Source organism: Thalassophryne amazonica, chromosome 10 (genome assembly GCF_902500255.1).
Source record: "Thalassophryne amazonica chromosome 10, fThaAma1.1, whole genome shotgun sequence".
In the NCBI taxonomy this organism is placed as follows: Eukaryota; Metazoa; Chordata; class Actinopteri; order Batrachoidiformes; family Batrachoididae; genus Thalassophryne; species Thalassophryne amazonica.
In genome coordinates, this window is record NC_047112.1 from 16,977,503 (window position 1) to 16,995,996 (window position 18,494).

Below are 18,494 nucleotides of genomic sequence, written 5' to 3' on the forward strand. Positions count from 1 at the left end.
GACCAATATCTACTCTTTGGCTCAAACCACCCCCTTGAACACAAGCTCGGGGTGATCAGGACTCTTCAACACAGAGCCCTACAGGTGCCCACAACTGCAGAGGGAAGGGCTAAAGAACAACAACGTGTCCGGAAAGCCCTCACAGTATGTGGGTACCCATGATGGTCCCTGGACAAAGTGCAGAAGTCCCAGAGAACAAAGAGACCAGATAGACAGGAGACAGAGACAAGAAGAAGTGTCTCTCCCTTATTTAGCAGGAGTAGGGGAAAAATTACAGAAGATCTTCAGACAGCACAAAATCCCAGTTTACTTTAAACCGATTAACACCTTGAGACAGAAATGAGTTCACCCTAAGGACATGATCCCTAGTTACAAACAGAGCAATGTAGTGTATTCTATCAGATGTTAGGAAAACTGTAATGAACACTACACAGGTGAGACTAAGCAACCTTTACACAAAAGGCTATACCAGCACTGCAGAGAGGGCGCCAGTGGACCTCAGTCTGCAGTTCATCTCCACCTTAAAGACACAAACCACACGTTTGAGGACAAGGAAGTTAAAATATTAGCCAGAGAGAAGAAATGGTTTGAGAGAGGGGTCAAGGAGGCATTCTTTGTGAAACGTTTGAAACCCAGCCTTAACCGGGGAGGGGGTCTGAGACACGCTTTGTCCCCTGTTTACAATGGGGTACTCAGGTCAAAGCAGTTTGTCTTTTGTTCATGGTAATGAGTCATTCACATCCCATTATTAGGAGGGACAGCTGCCCTGTCATTAGGAGAGTGCTAACTAGAGCACAATAGTTGCTAATTAGAGCTATTGTTTAGTCACTAGCCTATAGCAGTCTGCCTCTCAGTAGGAGGGGTCTGGTTAGGTTTAAACCTCCAGCTTTTGTTGGCTTCTGTTCATTCGTCTCTACAAGAGTCAGACAGAAGTCAGACTTCCAGAGCAAGAATTTTAGCTGAGGAATCTTCTGCGATTTGAAGCGAAACGTCCTCACGTCAAGCAACCCAGTCCAGTTGAAGATTCAAGCTTCTCTTCTAGTTTGTAAGTTACTCTAACTTATAAACTCAAGTTCAAACAACTCATTCAGGTTTTGCCAATTGTAACACTTTAAGTTGGTTTGTGTGTCCATCCCTCTCCTGTCCGTCCAAACGGCACCTCAGAATCAAGCCAAACTTGGCACACATTTTGACACGTGAGTGACAGGCCATTGTGCACTTTAGTAGTAGTACTAGTTTTGTATATTGGAAGATACCAACATGACTCAATAGTAAGCTCTCTGATCCTTAACCTACAACTTTCGGAGGTTAATATTATGCAGGAGTTTTTATTGTTAATCATATACATGAAAGTTTGACATTTTGTGTCCGTGTTGTTACTGCTGGAAAAAACTGGAGTTGTAACATAAATTTTAAAGTTAAATCAGAATAATGAAACCTGCTTGTTACAAGATGTATGTGGAAACAAACTTGGGGGTGGGGTGGGGGGGCAGCCCGAGCAAATTTGAGTTTGCGGAATTTGGACTAAATCTTTCCTACCAAGAATGCAGTCTTGAACTCCTAGTGAAGACTAGCTAGGAAATTAAATGTGCTTCAGTAGTAAATATAAAATATTTATGGAATATTTAGGCTCAACCAGAACATTTCCATATTTCCAATTCTATGTTCATCTGAAGGCTCTGTGAAATGTTCTTTAGTGACACCTTGTGGCCATAATGATGTTCTCAAAGCTGAAGCTTTTCAATTTTAATATTTTATTAAAAGATCTGACTTACACCAACTTTGATCCAACTCAGTGTCCGGTTAGAAATGTCAGTTGCTTGTTCACACTTAGTTTTAGCTCATTTTTGCTGCTGCTGCCACACTGGGTGCTGACAGAAAGCTGTGCGACATTGGGAACGAAAATTTTAAAATAAGCACTTTTCTGGATGGTCCAAAATTACTTTTGCAATAGTTTCCGTCACCACTCATACAGCCCTCATAAAAGATTTTATACTTCATCACTGAACACTGCTCTCATAGACTTCGCTAATTACAAGCGTGCCAATGAGAGACAAAAAAGCCACAATGGCAACGGTGCAGCACAGCGCTTTCAACCAGCTGGGGTAAGAGGGCAGCAGAGACAAATCATAATGCAGTGTGATTCCAAGTCCCATGATGACTATGATGGTTGCTGAGGTGATGCTGTCACGCACCATCAGCATGGCCACCCAGGCCAGCAGGGGTGGAACCATGCTATTGGACAGGTTGATCCAGTCTGGATCTGCTGGGCTGCTCTCAGGAAGAGCAAATCCCCAGCGAGCACCACCCAGGAAGGAAATTATGGCAGCGCCATAGGCTACCTGGATGTAGGCCAGCACTGGCATGTAGCACTCTGATATTGCCATAACCACAGGAGGCATGATGAAGGGGAGGAGTCCTGCAAAGCCTAGGTACTTTGCAGGTTTGGGACTCTTATTTAAGTCCATCATGTCATAACGCAGCAAATCCAACTCTCTGGGAGGTGGTTCCTTTTTGGGTCGTTTCTTCAGTCTTGAAGCAGAGCAGTGGAAATACTGTGACGGCACTAAAGATGTACCAATGTGGTTCTGGGTCCCCTGTATGACTCCAGTCTTCCTAAAACCACTGAGAAGAGGCATTTTTCCTTGTCTGGCGTCCATATCTTTGGAGGGAAGACACACTGATGAGGTCTGCCATGGATGTAAGGAGTGCCTGATGGATCCACCATGACTTCCACTGACAGGAGCCAAGAACCAGCATCTCCGTGGAAGATCTGTCCAACACCAAGCCTACGGGAAACAGTCATAATATTGGTTTAAATTGCACATTTTAAATAGGAGCGCAAGTATAAAAGTAACCCAAAGCTTACCTGGTTAGCATATTTAGCATATCAGTACTAACTTTAAAGGCCTTAGTCTGAAATATGGGGCACAGCACAAGTGCATTTTGGGGGTGGAGAACTCAACTTTGCTATACACACAGCAAGTTTTGTGTTTTCCATTACTGTTTAATTTGGTTTTTAATTTTCAGTGCAGAGAAGAGCACAAGTTCACTTGCCACTAAAAGAACATGCATGCAAAAATGACAAAGGCATCAACTGGACTAGCAATGACATTTGCCATGTGCTGTGAACTTTGGCATCGGGTCCTGCATGCTAAAATTGCAGTCCGAGTAATTCAAAACTAGAGTCAGACCAATACATCAGTTGGTAGTCAGCCAATATGAGCCTTTTACAAACAAATGTATTAATTAGCATTATTTCTGCCAGAAAGAAAACTTTTATTAACGCAGAAAAACATTTTATCTGTTTGGAAATGGTACAAGTACATAGTTTGTCTGGGAGAGGGCACACCCACAGCATTGTCTGCAATGCTGTCAAAGCATAGCTGGGACCCCATCACACCTTGGCCACATTAGCTGCAAGAGACAGAGAGGCAAAGTGACCAGCTGCCATTCATTAGCAACCAGTGTGCATGCTTTACAGTGACAAGAAGTTTATTTTATTCCAATGCTGAGAGATGTGATATAGTGGCTTCCAATCCAAGTGAAGGCAGCATGATGCAGGTTGGTTGGCTGGTTATGTTTATTTATAGTACAGTTCATGTTTAAACTGTAAAACATCAAGCCTCAATTGCACTTCTTTGTCACAATTGTTGAGTAACAAAATGTTAGCAGTGATTGCTATTTTGTAAATATATATGTGTATGTATGCATGTATAGGCAGATATACTGGTATCATGATTTTTTTTTCCCGTATCACTATCAGCTCTTTCTAAGCTGTTTACATAAACTAACATTAGCATGTGACTGGAACATTGAGGATGCAATGGAATGCATTTAACTTGTAAGTTAGAAGTATCAACTTGGAATTATCAACTTCCAACTTGCAATGGAATGCAGAATTATTCCCTACTGAGCAGATATAACTGTGAATATACCACACAGTTTCACTTTGGCCTGAGCCAGTGAATACCATAGTGTTATTTTTTGAGTTTATGTACGACACCAATGTTTATTTATGTAAATTAGGAGCAAATTACAAGTTTAACATGTTTCTGAATTCAAATTCATTGGCTCCAACTATATATATATATATATATATATATATATATATATATATATATATATATATATATATATATATATATATATATATATATATATAAAATCACATTCAGACCCTTACCTTCTGAGCAGTAAAGATACTTCGCCTACATGTAAGGGAGAGCATCTGAAGAAGAAGAAGAATTTAGAAATTACAGTAGAGAATGTTATCAGTTCACATTGTCCAAATCAGTATAATTTTTTTTTTTGTAAATTTGCATATCGACACCACCAAGGAGCTGTAACGAAACAGTCAAGATGCAGTGATAGTGCAGACTGCTTCCACACCACGGCTTTCCACACTTCAAGTAGAATTACGATATGATCCAAGTCCAATTACTACAGTAGCCGAGAGAGACCACAATACTCCCAAGTTAAGAAAACTCCTACATCACGTTAACAAGCCTTGCAAATTGGAAAAATGCAGCACATGCAAAAATTTGATTTGATAACACATCTGCTGCAAACTCCCACGACCAGTGTTGCCACTTTGAAAAGTTACTTTATTACTTTATACAGTTACTTCATTAGCAGCTGCTGAATGTAACTAATAAGGTAACTAGTAATCTAACTTGGTTATTTTTAAGATTGAGTACTCAGCACAGTAACTAAATAGAAAAGTAACTACACTCAACAAAATATAAACGCAACACTTTTGGTTTTGCTCCCATTTGTATGAGATGAACTCAAAGATCTAAAACTTTTTCCACATACACAATATCACCATTTCCCTCAAATATTGTTCACAAACCAGTCTAAATCTGTGATAGTGAGCACTTCTCCTTTGCTGAGATAATCCATCCCACCTCACAGGTGTGCCATATCAAGATGCTGATTAGACACCATGATTAGTGCACAGGTGTGCCTTAGACTGCCCACAATAAAAGGACACTCTGAAAGGTGCAGTTTTGTTTTATTGGGGTGGATACCAGTCAGTATCTGGTGTGACCACCATTTGCCTCATGCAGTGCAACACATCTCCTTCGCATAGAGTTGATCAGGTTGTCAATTGTGGCCTGTGGAATGTTGGTCCACTCCTCTTCAATGGCTGTGCGAAGTTGCTGGATATTGGCAGGAACTGGTACACGCTGTCGTATACGCCGGTCCAGAGCATCCCAAACATGCTCAATGGGTGACATGTCCGGTGAGTATGCCGGCCATGCAAGAACTGGGACATTTTCAGCTTCCAAGAATTGTGTACAGATCCTTGCAACATGGGGCTGTGCATTATCCTGCTGCAACATGAGGTGATGTTCTTGGATGTATGGCACAACAATGGGCCTCAGGATCTCGTCATGGTATCTCTGTGCATTCAAAATGCCATCAATAAAATGCACCTGTGTTCTTCGTCCATAACAGACGCCTGCCAATACCATAACCCCACCGCCACCATGGGCCACTCGATCCACAACATTGACATCAGAAAACCGCTCATCCACACGACGCCACACATGCTGTCTGCCATCTGTCCTGGACAGTGTGAACCGGGATTCATCCGTGAAGAGAACACCTCTCCAACGTGCCAAACGCCAGCGAATGTGAGCATTTGCCCACTCAAGTCGGTTACAACGACGAACTGGAGTCAGGTCGAGACCCCGATGAGGACGACGAGCATGCAGATGAGCTTCCCTGAGACGGTTTCTGACAATTTGTGCAGAAATTCTTTGGTTATGCAAACTGACTGTTTCAGCAGCTGTCCGAGTGGCTGGTCTCAGACGATCTTGGAAGTGAACATGCTGGATGTGGAGGTCCTGGGCTGGTGTGGTTACATGTGGTCTGCGGTTGTGAGGCTGGTTGGATGTACTGCCAAATTCTCTGAAACGCCTTTGGAGACGGCTTATAGTAGAGAAATGAACATCAATACACGAGCAACAGCTCTGGTTGACATTCCTGCTGTCAGCATGCCAATTGCACGCTCCCTCAAATCTTGCGACATCTGTGGCATTGTGCTGTGTGATAAAACTGCACCTTTCAGAGTGGCCTTTTATTGTGGGCAGTCTAAGGCACACCTGTGCACTAATCATGGTGTCTAATCAGAATCTTGATATGACACACCTGTGAGGTGGGATGGATTATCTCAGCAAAGGAGAAGTGCTCACTATCACAGATTTAGACTGGTTTGTGAACAATATTTGAGGGAAATGGTGATATTGTGTATGTGGAAAAAGTTTTAGATCTTTGAGTTCATCTCATACAAAATGGGAGCAAAACCAAAAGTGTTGCGTTTATATTTTTGTTGAGTGTAATAGTTACTGTACCGAGTACTCTATCTTATGGCCCCTTCACACGTAATGTGAAGTTTGGACAACATTTGGACGAAAACGGAGAAACAGTGTGAAAGAGTTTGAAATTAGCTCACAAAACATTGCGCCGATGGGCAGGCGTACACGAACCTGGTGCGAGAGTTCATGCACGTGCTGGTGTCCGTCTAGCAGGAACAGTGTCAGGTGCACCACATGGCGCCGCTTATGTGATATAAATAAAAAACTAAAAACCAGCCAGTACGTGTGGAACCACATCGCGCCACTTATGTGGTATAAAAAAAAAAAAAAAAAAAAGAAAAGAAGAGAGAAACACACCATCCACTGGATGCGAAGAGCTCTGGATTACAGTCAGAGACTTTACCACTGAGCTACGGAGCTGTTCTTTGAAAGCTGCGGGAATCTGCCTCATATCAGGAAGGACATGGAAGTATTAAAAAAAAAAATTAAACTCACACATCATAAAAACACCGCATTTATCAAGTGAGCAATACAAATATGATCATTCTGTTCCTCTATAAATGACCCATGGGCACAGACACAGTCGTGAAATGACATGAATGAGAAGCAGTTCGCTTGTCTCATTCAAGCACATCTGCTGGCGCGTCTCCAACCAGCCGCGCGCGTCTTGTGGACAATGTGTCGCAGGACACCACATCATGTGGAACAGAGCTCACATGGGTGACATGACAGTGAAATCGCCTGCTGCGTGTTCTGAAACGTTCTGTTGAAACGGTCCGTTTCAACTTGGGAGCAGCCTGTCCATATGTGTGCCGTGCGCGCTTGGCTCACTGCAGAACATTGCCACAGTGATATGTTTTTATTTATGTCCACTTGATAACAGCAAACAGACACATGCACGTCACAGTGGGCAGTTGTTTGTCCATGTCTGTCCAAACATAGTACATGGTGTCCAGCTGGAATGTCCAGATCCACAGATTTTCACAGCCGCTTCAGTGTGAGGACACACTTCCTGTCATCTCAGCGCACACACCAAAGCCACACTGTGCAGGACTTAGACAAATTTCTCTGCGAAGACAGACATTGGTCGTCTGCAGTCTGTTGTCGTGCCAAAACTGCGACCGGCCACACATTTTCTAAGTGCCATGCGAGCGGTGTTAGATATTCATGTGTGTCACCTGGAATTTGGCCGACACCTGCCGCGACAGGTTGCGATGGGTTTGCACAGCACACACTCTGTCTTTCAGGCACTTGTGTTGTAGCGACAAGTGTACGAGACGTTGGAGGCTGGGACGACATTACACGGTTTGCACACGATTCCTGCGACATGCGCACTAAGTGTGCACTTCGTCCAAACTTCGCACTATGTGTGAAGGGGCCCTTAATCAAGTTAGATAATAGTTACATTCAGCAGCTGCCAATAAAGTAACTGTATAAGCTACTCATGAAGTAACTGTATAAAATAAACTATATAGTAACTAATAAAGTAACTTTTAAAGTAATGTAGCAACACTGCCACAACGGACACAAAACAGCTAGTACAACACAATGAAATGGAAGTACAAAACAAAAAGAGAACTTTTAATGATGACGTTTCATGCTTCAAATAAACAATAATTTAGTGACCTTTTTTTAATCTTAGTATTTTGAAAAAAAAGAAAAAAAAAAAACACCAAAAACCAGCAAGGCCATTTTTTTTTAAAGCAAAAGGGATTTACAGTTACATTTACGTTTATGAATACAGAATTTGGCAAATATACAACACAGATTTACTACAAAATTTGTCATCCTCCTCCTTGTCACCAAGAATCCCAAAGGAACGTCGTCCTTTCATGTTTTATTTTACTTGAGATGCACTGAAAAGTCCGTCAGTGAAGCCGTCGGAGCAAAAGCCTCTTTTTGTGTCGATATTTACATGAATTTGCAGCAACCGTGTTATATTAAAGTGTTGCACATGCTGTAGGTTAAACTGTTCAGAAGCATCTCCCCAATTTGTAAGAAGTTTTTTTTTTTAAATGCAATTACTTGTTGAGTTGATGGAGGCTTTCTGGTATTTAGATACAGACAGAGTCAAAAACAAATTGCTGCTATTTTATTTTAAATATTCAAATTACTGGGTGAATTCAGTGCATTTGTTTTCATGGCTTCGATAACGAACAGAGACGATCAGGTTACAAAGCACCAAAACCTGTTGTGAAAGAAAACACCGTCCCTTACCTTTTATGTGTGTGCCTCATTCAAGACGATACATTTCGTAAAAAAAACTGTATTTATCTTCTCCGGGGTCACTGGCTAACATTGATGCCGCAGTTTATTTCTTCCGACTTTACGCAGCGGTCCGCGCTTCAGTTCCACAACAAATGATGCACGATTCGATCCGGTCCGACACTAAACCCACAGATTTACCCCACAGTTCCACACAAGGTTCAGAAGTAAGTTTTGAAACGTCTTTTCATCTTGGCAATTTTCTTTCCACTTAATGTACGATTACTGAGAAAATTAGCGGCTCATAACGTTTAATGTCTGCAGTAAAGTAGACCCTTTAGCAGAACCACCCACACAATCCCCAAAGCACATGAACCCAGGTTAGCCTGTTAGCTTAGCTGCTTCAGACTCGAAGAGAGGTGCGAGTTCAGGCTATTTTTGTCAGACAACAGAGCCACCCACGCTCCGCCCCAACCTTTTTTTGTTTGACAGGTGTCTGCAGAAAATGTCATCCAGGTTGCGAGATTATTTTTGTAAAATACTTCTGGGATTATGTAAATTTCTTAGACAATCAGAAAGTCAGAACTCATTAATGCATAAAGGGGTGGAGCATGCGTGGCAACGCCTGAACACGCCTCTCTATGAAGTCTGAACCCCCTAACTTGGGTTCTGGTGTTTATTAAATCATATTTTTGGGGACTGCACGGTGGTACTCCTAGCGGTTTACTTTGTTGTGAAGATTAAAAGTTATGAGCCATCTATCCGTCTAGTTTTTTTTTTTTTTTTGCAGTACAGACAGCTTCTAAAAGTGCTAACGCTGTTAGCATACAACGTTAAATCGAACGAGACTTTTACTCAGTGTCTAGGATGTTTCACCGCACAATAAACCAGATTATTCCAGGTGTTTGTCATAAAATACTACAAACTAGAGCAACAAGCGTCGTGCTCTAGTTTGCATTTATGTAATAAATGCAATAATAAATAAATAAATGCAAACACAAATAGTCAGGCATAATCAAGTGACCTGACTTCGACCTTCAACATCAGTCAAGGTCAGTTTTCAATGGCATATTTGAAAGCATACTTGTGAGTTCCTATTCATTGTCTGATCATGCTGAGCATACTGAATCGACTATGTGATTCATGTATGAATGACATTGAATGTCCTTTATGGTCATTCAAGGTTCAAATCTGATGGTATCCTTTAAAATCCCACAAATGACTCCTGTTCATACCACTCAACAAAAATATAAACGCAACAGCTGCTGAAACAATCGGTTTGCATAACCAAAGAATTTCTGCACAAACTGTCAGAAACTGTCTCAGGGAAGTTCATCTTCATGCTCGTCGTCCTCATCGGGGTCTCGACCTGACTCCAGTTCATTGTCGTAACCAACTTGAGTGGGCAAATGCTCACATTCGCTGTTGTTTGGTACGTTGGAGAGGTGTTCTCTTCACGGATGAATCCGGTTCACACTGTCCAGGGCAGATGGCAGACAGCGTGTGTGGCGTCGTGTGGGTGAGCAGTTTTCTGATGTCAATGTTGTGGATCGAGTGGCCCATGGTGGCGGTGGGGTTATGGTATGGGCAGGCGTCTGTTATGGACGAAGAACACAGGTGCATTTTATTGATGGCATTTTGAATGCACAGAGATACCATGACGAGATCCTGAGGCCCATTGTTGTGCCATACATCCAAGAACATCACCTCATGTTGCAGCAGGATAATGCACGGCCCCATGTTGCAAGGACCTGTACACAATTCTTGGAAGCTGAAAATGTCCCAGTTCTTGCATGGCCGGCATACTCACCGGACGTCACCCATTGAGCATGTTTGGGATGCTCTGGACCGGCGTATATGACAGCATGTACCAGTTCCTGCCAATATCCAGCAACTTCGCACAGCCATTGAAGAGGAGTGGACCAACATTCCACAGGCCACAATTGACAACCTGATCAACTCTATGCGAAGGAGATGTTTGCACTGCATGAGGCAAATGGTGGTCACACCAGATACTGACTGGTATCCCCCCCCAATAAAACAAAACTGCACCTTTCAGAGTGGCCTTTATTGTGGACAGTCTAAGGCACACCTGTGCACTAATCATGGTGTCTAAGCAGCATCTTGATGTGGCACACCTGTGAGGTGGGATGGATTATCTCAGCAAAGGAGAAGTGCTCACTATCACAGATTTAGACTGGTTTGTGAACAATATTTGAGGGAAATGGTGATATTGTGTATGTGGAAAAAGTTTTAGATCTTTGAGTTCATCTCATACAAAATGGGAGCAAAACCAAAAGTGTTTATATTTTGTTGAGTGTATTTGACAGTTGTTCTGAGTCTAGTAGCACTGATAAGCCAGTATGTGGTCAAAGTTTGAGGTCGACCTCCTTCACAGTCAGTCAAAGATAAATCCGCTGGGATCTTTTAAAAGCTCATGTCACTCCTTCTTTATGTTAAATCTTACTTTGGGTCCATCACCTCTACTTCAGGAGTTGTAGACCTTTGAAAATCTTATCCCCTGACAATCTGGTTGAACAGGGCAGCACAGTCTCATTTGAACCCTGTGTGCTATCACGGAATTTGACCACTTATGGTGACCGCCGGTCCCATTGTGCAATATACGCACAGCATAACTTCACATGGAAAAATGGTGTACTGTCTCGCTTTTGGCTGCATCACCGATGCAGTTGCAAAAAGTGTTTTTTTTGTTTTTTTTTCTTTTGTGGAGAAGGGAAGACAAGGTGAATGAGAGACGCTGTGTTGGTAAGTGTTAGCCTAAACAGGTAACCAGAGTAGCTACGTTCTCTCATCATAAACAAACTGCAACACTTGTCCACTTTCCCACCGCATCGTCGCTTTTTCTTTGCATTTTCACTTTGTTTGCGTGTAATTTGTCTAAAAACTCTGAGAAAATAGTGTGTTTTTCCCTGGACGTAGAGAAATTCATCATATACATCATATTTTACCCCTTTAGCGCCGCCCTCAAATGAGACTGCAGTGCCCAGTTAGGCCATTTATACCTTGCACTGTGACCTTTCACCCCTAAACATTAAAGTTAGTGGAAAAGTTGGTTATCTTTGAGTTGAAGGCAACATTTGCAAAATTGAATGGAAATGCACCCACTGATTCTTGAAGTTCTTTAATATGCACACACGCATGAAAACAAGTGTTTGACTTCGGCAGGCGAGTTTAGCAAAGGTTTGATACTCAAGAATCACTTCTGTGTTTCACAGGGTGACAGGAAGCTGCACTTTAATGGCATCACATTGCTGCATTACTACAATCCCAAATCTTTTTCTGTAAAAGTTAAATAAAATACAACGTTCCATGCCCATCTATGGTGAATTATTTGGCAAATAACATCACTAGAAAACGTCACATGGTGCTGGCAGCTCAATAAGAAACATGTTTCTGCATCAATTTAAAGGATAATCTCAAAAATACCACACATCAATACAACTTGAAAGAGTTTACATAAATGCACATTGAAAATCCTTTTTACTCAAAGCCAGTTATTCAGAAGTGTTTTTACTTTATCATCATACAGCTTTGGTGGAAGAAGAACAAGTCCCGCACAGGTTCGAAGCTTCTCCCCAGATTCCATAACGTGAAGCAGATGAGAGTCTATGACCCACCCTGGATAGGATGCCAGTCCATCACAGGTTACTTCCCCAGCCAAGGCCTGTACCCATTTACAGTTGGGTGAACTGAAGCAATGCAGATGAAGTGTCTTGACCAGGAATTGAACTCCGGTCTACATATGGCAAGCCCAAATCCTTATCCCACTGATCTACCTACCCTGCTTTTTTTAAAAATAAAATTGCAATCTTTGCATAACTACAATGGTGTTTTAGGGCCACATAGAATTTGTTTTTTTTTAGACTTCGAGAATAAAGTTGTAATTTTACGAGAATAAAGTCATAATATTACGAGAATAAATTTGTAATTTTACGATAATAAAGTCATAATATTACGAGCATTGGCACAATTTCGTGGGGGATGGGGGGACATGCCCCCCCCCACCTTTTCAACCAGGGGGGACAGAATATGGTATGTCCCCCCCACCTTCTGACATGTATGTGTGTACTTGAAACATGCTATGCCAGTCTTATGTGCAAACCATGTCAGTCTTATGTGCAAAATCATGTCAGAATAGTATCTTTGTTTCTGCAAGTTTGTATTTTTAGCAGCATTGTCTTGTTTACAACACCTGTTTCTTGTTTGTCACATTCGTAATTTTCTGGGACTGCATTTGCCCAGATTTGAAACCAAAAATAATTGCCTCTAGGGACTAGTGTCTACACATAAGTATCAATGGACCATATGCTAATTTACTAAATTCTGAAAGTTAGAAAAGTAAATCAGAAAAACTATCTGGGACCTCAGAAAGCCCATCTGCAATTATTACTTGATCTCCAATATCAGTCTATGCAAGCGAAATTATGTTCAGTATGAGTGTTGTCATTAGTGCCACTTCGAAAATTAAATTCATGATAAGTAATTTATCCTAAACTTATGATCTGTTGTTTTTTCAAACTTATGCAAAACAAATCTTGAGAAAAAAATACAATATGTGATAGTTAATAATTATTAAGAGCCTGTTCTTTCATATTTATGAATACATTTTACCACATTGCAGTTGTTTTTTAATGAGAACTCAACCTATCATTCTTTTTGAGTTCTACACATGTGGTGATACCTTATTTATACCAGGATGTTAATAAAATCAATGCTGGCTATTCTCTTTACGGTCTTCTCAAAACATTAAAATTACTGTTCTGGATGCTCAGAATGCATCTGAGCTTATCTACACTCAACAAAAATATAAACGCAACACTTTTGGTTTTGCTCCCATTTTGTATGAGATGAACTCAAAGATCTAAAACTTTTTCCACATACACAATATCACCATTTCCCTCAAATATTGTTCACAAACCAGTCTAAATCTGTGATAGTGAGCACTTCTCCTTTGCTGAGATAATCCATCCCACCTCACAGGTGTGCCATACCAAGATGCTGATTAGACACCATGATTAGTGCACAGGTGTGCCTTAGACTGCCCACAATAAAAGGCCACTCTGAAAGGTGCAGTTTTATCACACAGCACAATGCCACAGATGTCACAAGATTTGAGGGAGCGTGCAAATTGGGAGCAAAACCAAAAGTGTTGCGTTTATATTTTTGTTGAGTGTAGAAACCATTGGCTTCTAAAAAATTCAATGTGGCCCTAAAACTCTGTTGTACTAAACTTCACAACACCGATTAAACAAACAAACAAAAAAACAAAACAACAACAACAACAACAAAACAGACTGCCAGGGTCATAAGTATTTGACAATGCTATTGTGTGATTTTGCTTCGATACACCACCATACACGAAGTGTTCAACTTGAATTCAAAAGTGCTATAAAAAAATTAACCATTTTGGGAATACAGCCATTTTTATACACTTATCCCACTATTTTCAAAGGCCAGAATAAACTGGCTAAACTAGATACAGTTATTCTTTTAATGCAAGAAAACAGATAAAATCTCAACTTGAGTCTCCCATGTGTCTTCTGGCAAACTGTAGCTTGTTTAATTTTTAAGAAAATGCTTCTCTGTTCCATTCCACCGTGAAGCTAACTGGTGATGCAACAGACAAAAGTTGCACGATACACAGCCACAGAAGTCTACAACTCCCCATCATCATTGGGTGTCTTGGTGGCTTCCCTCATTCGTGTCCTTCTTGCATAGGCATTGAGTTTTTGAGACCTGCCTACTCCAAACATATTTATCACACAGTACTATATTGGGGAGGTAATGGTCTAGTGGTTAAGCAGTGGGCTGCAGACCAGAGGATCCTCAGTTCAAACCGTCATCTGGCCAGAAAATCACTAAGAGGTGTTGGGCAAAGTCTTTAATCCCCAAGTTGCTCCTAGTGTGTAGTGAGCACCTCGCATGGCAGCACCCTGACATCAGTGTGTGTGAATAGAAGGCATTAGTGTAGAGTGCTTTGAATTTCTGAGATGGAGGAGCACTATATATAAATGCATGTTGTGTGGGCCGCTGAAGAGGAGGTACTGCTGGCCCACCACCAGCAGATGGCGCCCTGCTTGGAGTGCAGGCTTCAAGCATGAGAGGGCGCCGGAGCCACTGGGAGTGACAGCTGTCACTCATCATCAGCACCAGCTGTCACTCAGTCAACTCATCACCATCACCATAAAGGCCGGACTGCAACTCCACCTCCTCGCAGAGAAATCAGCTACCTTGGAGGTAATTTTCTCTGCTGACTTACAACATTGAGTAATAATCTGAACTTCTTTGCAGCCGTTTTCCTGTGGTGTTTTCCTTATCTGTGGGATTGGCGTTTGGTGTGATCAGCGACGGCTTCGCTTCACACCCCAACCAGATAAGTGGTTAGACAGGAGCTGCACGAGTGTGTGACTGGAGGTGGAGGTGCTCCCTCCCAAAAGAACACAGACTGTGGGATTACTGAGTGTGCGTACTCACACTCACCTGTGCTGTTTCTGTTCTCTGCCAGCAGTACCAGGTCTGACAGCTGGAGATGGTGACCACCTGGGGACCAAGGACTTGGCGGCTCCGGTGTTCTTCAGATCCATTGGCGGTGAGGGCCGTGTGGGATCCGGCTCGGTTCTGGACGGGCGTCTCCTATCTTCAAGCCTGCCCACACGTCACCCAACGTGTAATTGACTATAGTCCCAAACTGATTGTTGTCTGTATTCCGTTGTGCACAATTTGCAACATTAAATTGTTACTGTTTGGCTTATCCATTGCCCGTTCTTTTACGCCCCCTGTTGTGGGTCCGTGTACCTACACTTTCACAACAATGCAGTCAATTAACCGTTTGCATTTCCTCGTGATTGCTGTAAATGAAGTCCAAGACATATTCAGTAACTTCAGGAAACTTCATGTAACAGTAACTGTTCATGTATCCATCCCCCTCACATGCCTGAAGAAAACTGGTTGCAAAAACTGCAATTTAACTCAGCCACATGGGGTGTGCAGCCAGTACATTCTGAGTGCCGGTCCCAAGCCCGGATAAATGAGGAGGGTTGCGTCAGGAAGGGCATCCGGCGTAAAACAAGCCAACCCAACTATGCAGACTCAGAATCGAATTCCCATACCGGATCGGTCGCGGCCCGGGTTAACAACGTCCACCACCGGTGCTGTTGCCCAACAGGGTGCCGGTGGAAATTGGGCTACTGCTGGGCGAAGACGACGAAGAAGAGGAGGAAAACGTTGCCACGAACAGCGGGAGAAGAAGAAAACTAGAAGGGTGGAAATGAGAGTGTGGACTTTGAATGTTGGTAGTATGACTGGTAAAGGGAGAGAGCTGGCTGATATGATGGAGAGGAGAAAGGTAGACATATTGTGTGTGCAATAGACCAAGTGGGAGGGAAGTAAGAGCAGGAGCATCGGCGGTGGGTACAAGTTGTTGTACCATGGTGAGGACAGGAAGAGAAATGGTGTTGGGGTCATTTTAAAGGAAGAGTATGTTAAAAGTGTGTTGGAGGTTAAGCAAGTGTCTGACAGGGTGATGAGTGTGAAGTTGGAAATTGAAGGGGTGATGATGAATGTCATCAGTGCATATGCCCCACAGTTAGGTTGTGAGATGAAGGAGAAAGAAGATTTCTGGAGTGTATTAGATGAGGTGGTGAAGAGTGTGCTCAAGCATGAAAGAGTGGTGATAGGAGCAGACTTCAATGGGCATGTTGGTGAAGGGAACAGAGGTGATGAGGATAATGGGTAGATATGGTATCAAATAGAATGGGGAAGGACAGATAGTTGATTTTGCAAAAAGGATGGAAATGGCTGTGGTGAATACCTACTTTAAGAAAAGGGAGGCGCACAGGGTAACATATAAGTGGAGGAAGGTGCACACAGGTGGACTACATTCTTTATAGGAGATGCAAGCTAAAAGAAATCACAGACTGTAAGGTGGTAGCAGGAGAGAGTGTCACTAGACAGCATAGGATGGTTGTTTGTAGGATGACTTTAGAGGTAAAGAAGAAGAAGAAGAAGTGAGAGCTCAACAAAGGATCAGATGGTGGAAGCTGAAGGAGGAAGACTGTTGTGTGAAATTTAGCGAGCAGGTGAGGGAAGCACTAGTTGGAGGGGAAGCAATTTTGGACAACTGGAAAAGTACTGCAGATGTGGTGAGGGAGACAGCTAGGGCAGTACTGGGTATGACATCTGGACAGTGGAAGGAAGACAAGGAGACTTGGTGGTGGAATGAAAAGGTCCAGGAAAGCATAAGGAGAAAGAGGATGGCGAAAAAGTTTTGGGATAGTCGGAGATGAAGAAAGTAGACAGGAGTACAAGGAGATGCGGCGTAAGGCGAGAAGAGAGTGGCAAAAGCAAAGGAAAAGGCATATTGCGAGCTGTACAAGAAGTTGAATAGTAAGGAAGGAGAAAAGGACTTGTACCGATTGGCCAGACAAAGGGAAGAGCTGGAAAGGATGTGCAGCAGGTTAGGGTGGTAAAAGATGCACATGGCAATGTGCTGACAAGTGAGGAGTGTGTGCTGAGAAGGTGGAGGGAATATTTTGAAGAGTTGATGAATAAAGAAAATGAGCGAGAGAAAAGGCTGGATGATGTGGCAAGAGTAAATCAGGAAGTAAAAGAGATTAGCAAGGAAGAAGTGAGGACTGCTATGAAGATGAAGAGTGGAAAGGCGTTGGTCCAGATGACATTCCATGGAGGCATGGAAATGTCTAGGAGATGGCAGTAGAGTTTCTAACCAGATTGTTTAATAAATCTTGGAAAGTGAGAGGCCTGAGTGGAGACGAAGTGTGCTGGTTCCTATTTTCAAGAACAAGGGTGATGTGCAGAGCTGCAGTAACTACAGAGACATAAAGCTGATCAGCCACAGCATGAAGTTATGGTAAAGAGTAGTAGAAGCTAGGCTTAGAAAACAGGTGAAGATCTGTGAGCAGCAATATGGTTTCATGCCGAGCAAGAGCACTACAGATGCAATGTTTACTCTGAGAATACTGTTGGAAAAGTACAGAGAAGGACAGAAAGAGTTACATTGTGTGTTTGTGGACTTAGAAAAAGCTTATGATAGGGTGCCAAGAGAAGAGTTGTGGCATTGTATGAGGAAGTCTGGAGTGGCAGAGAAGTATGTTAGGGTAGTGCAGGACGTACAAGAATAGTGTGACAGCGGTGAGATGCGCAGTCGGAATGACACTCATTCAAGGTGGAGGTGGGATTACACCAAGGATCAGCTCTGAGTCCTTTCTTGTTTGCAGTGGTGATGGACAGGTTGACAGATGAGATCAGACAGGAGTCCCCATGGACTATGATGTTTGCAGATGACATTGTGATCTGTAGTGAGAGTAGAGAGCAAGTTGAGTCTAGTCTGGAGAAGTGGAGATATGCTTTGGAGAGAAGGGGAATGAAAGTCAGTAGAAGCAAGAGTGAGTACATGTGTGTGAATGAGAGGGAGCCCAGTGGAATAGTGCAGTTACAAGGAGTAGAAGTGGTGAAAGTAGATGAGTTTAAATATTTGGGGTCAACTGTTCAAAGTAATGGAGAGTGTGGTAGAGAGGTGAAGAAGAGAGTGCAGGCAGGGTGGAGTGGGTGGAGAAAGGTGGCAGGAGTGATTTGTGACTGAAGAATATCAGCAAGAGTGAAGGGGAAAGTTTACAAAACAGTAGTGAGACCAGCTATGTTGTATGGTTTAGAGACAGTGGCACTAACAAAAAGACAGGAGGCAGAGCTGGAGGTGGCAGAGCTGAAGATGTTGAGATTCTCTTTGGGAGTGACAAGAATGGACAAGATTAGGAATGAACATATCAGAGGGACAGCTCAGGTGGGATGGTTTGGAGACAAAGTCAGACAGGCGAGATTGAGATGGTTTGGACATGTGCAGAAGAGGGACCCAGGGTATATAGGGAGAAGGATGCTGAGGATGGAGCCACCAGGCAGGAGGAGAAGAGGGAGACCAAAGAGGTT

The 18,494-nt window shown here is 42.7% G+C and overlaps 1 protein-coding gene across 1 annotated transcript; it reads right to left on the minus strand.

Annotated features, from left to right (window-relative positions):
• Positions 1-1,737: 1,737 nt before the first annotated feature.
• Positions 1,738-8,714, minus strand: LOC117518373 (transmembrane protein 69-like). Its single transcript, XM_034179484.1, has 3 exons — positions 8,544-8,714; positions 4,187-4,231; positions 1,738-2,789 (listed from the first exon to the last, which is right to left on the minus strand). Exons 2-3 carry the CDS (start codon positions 4,229-4,231, stop codon positions 2,001-2,003), a joined length of 834 nt encoding a protein of 277 aa, XP_034035375.1. The 5' UTR covers positions 8,544-8,714; the 3' UTR covers positions 1,738-2,000.
• Between the last annotated feature and the right edge of the window lie 9,780 nt (positions 8,715-18,494).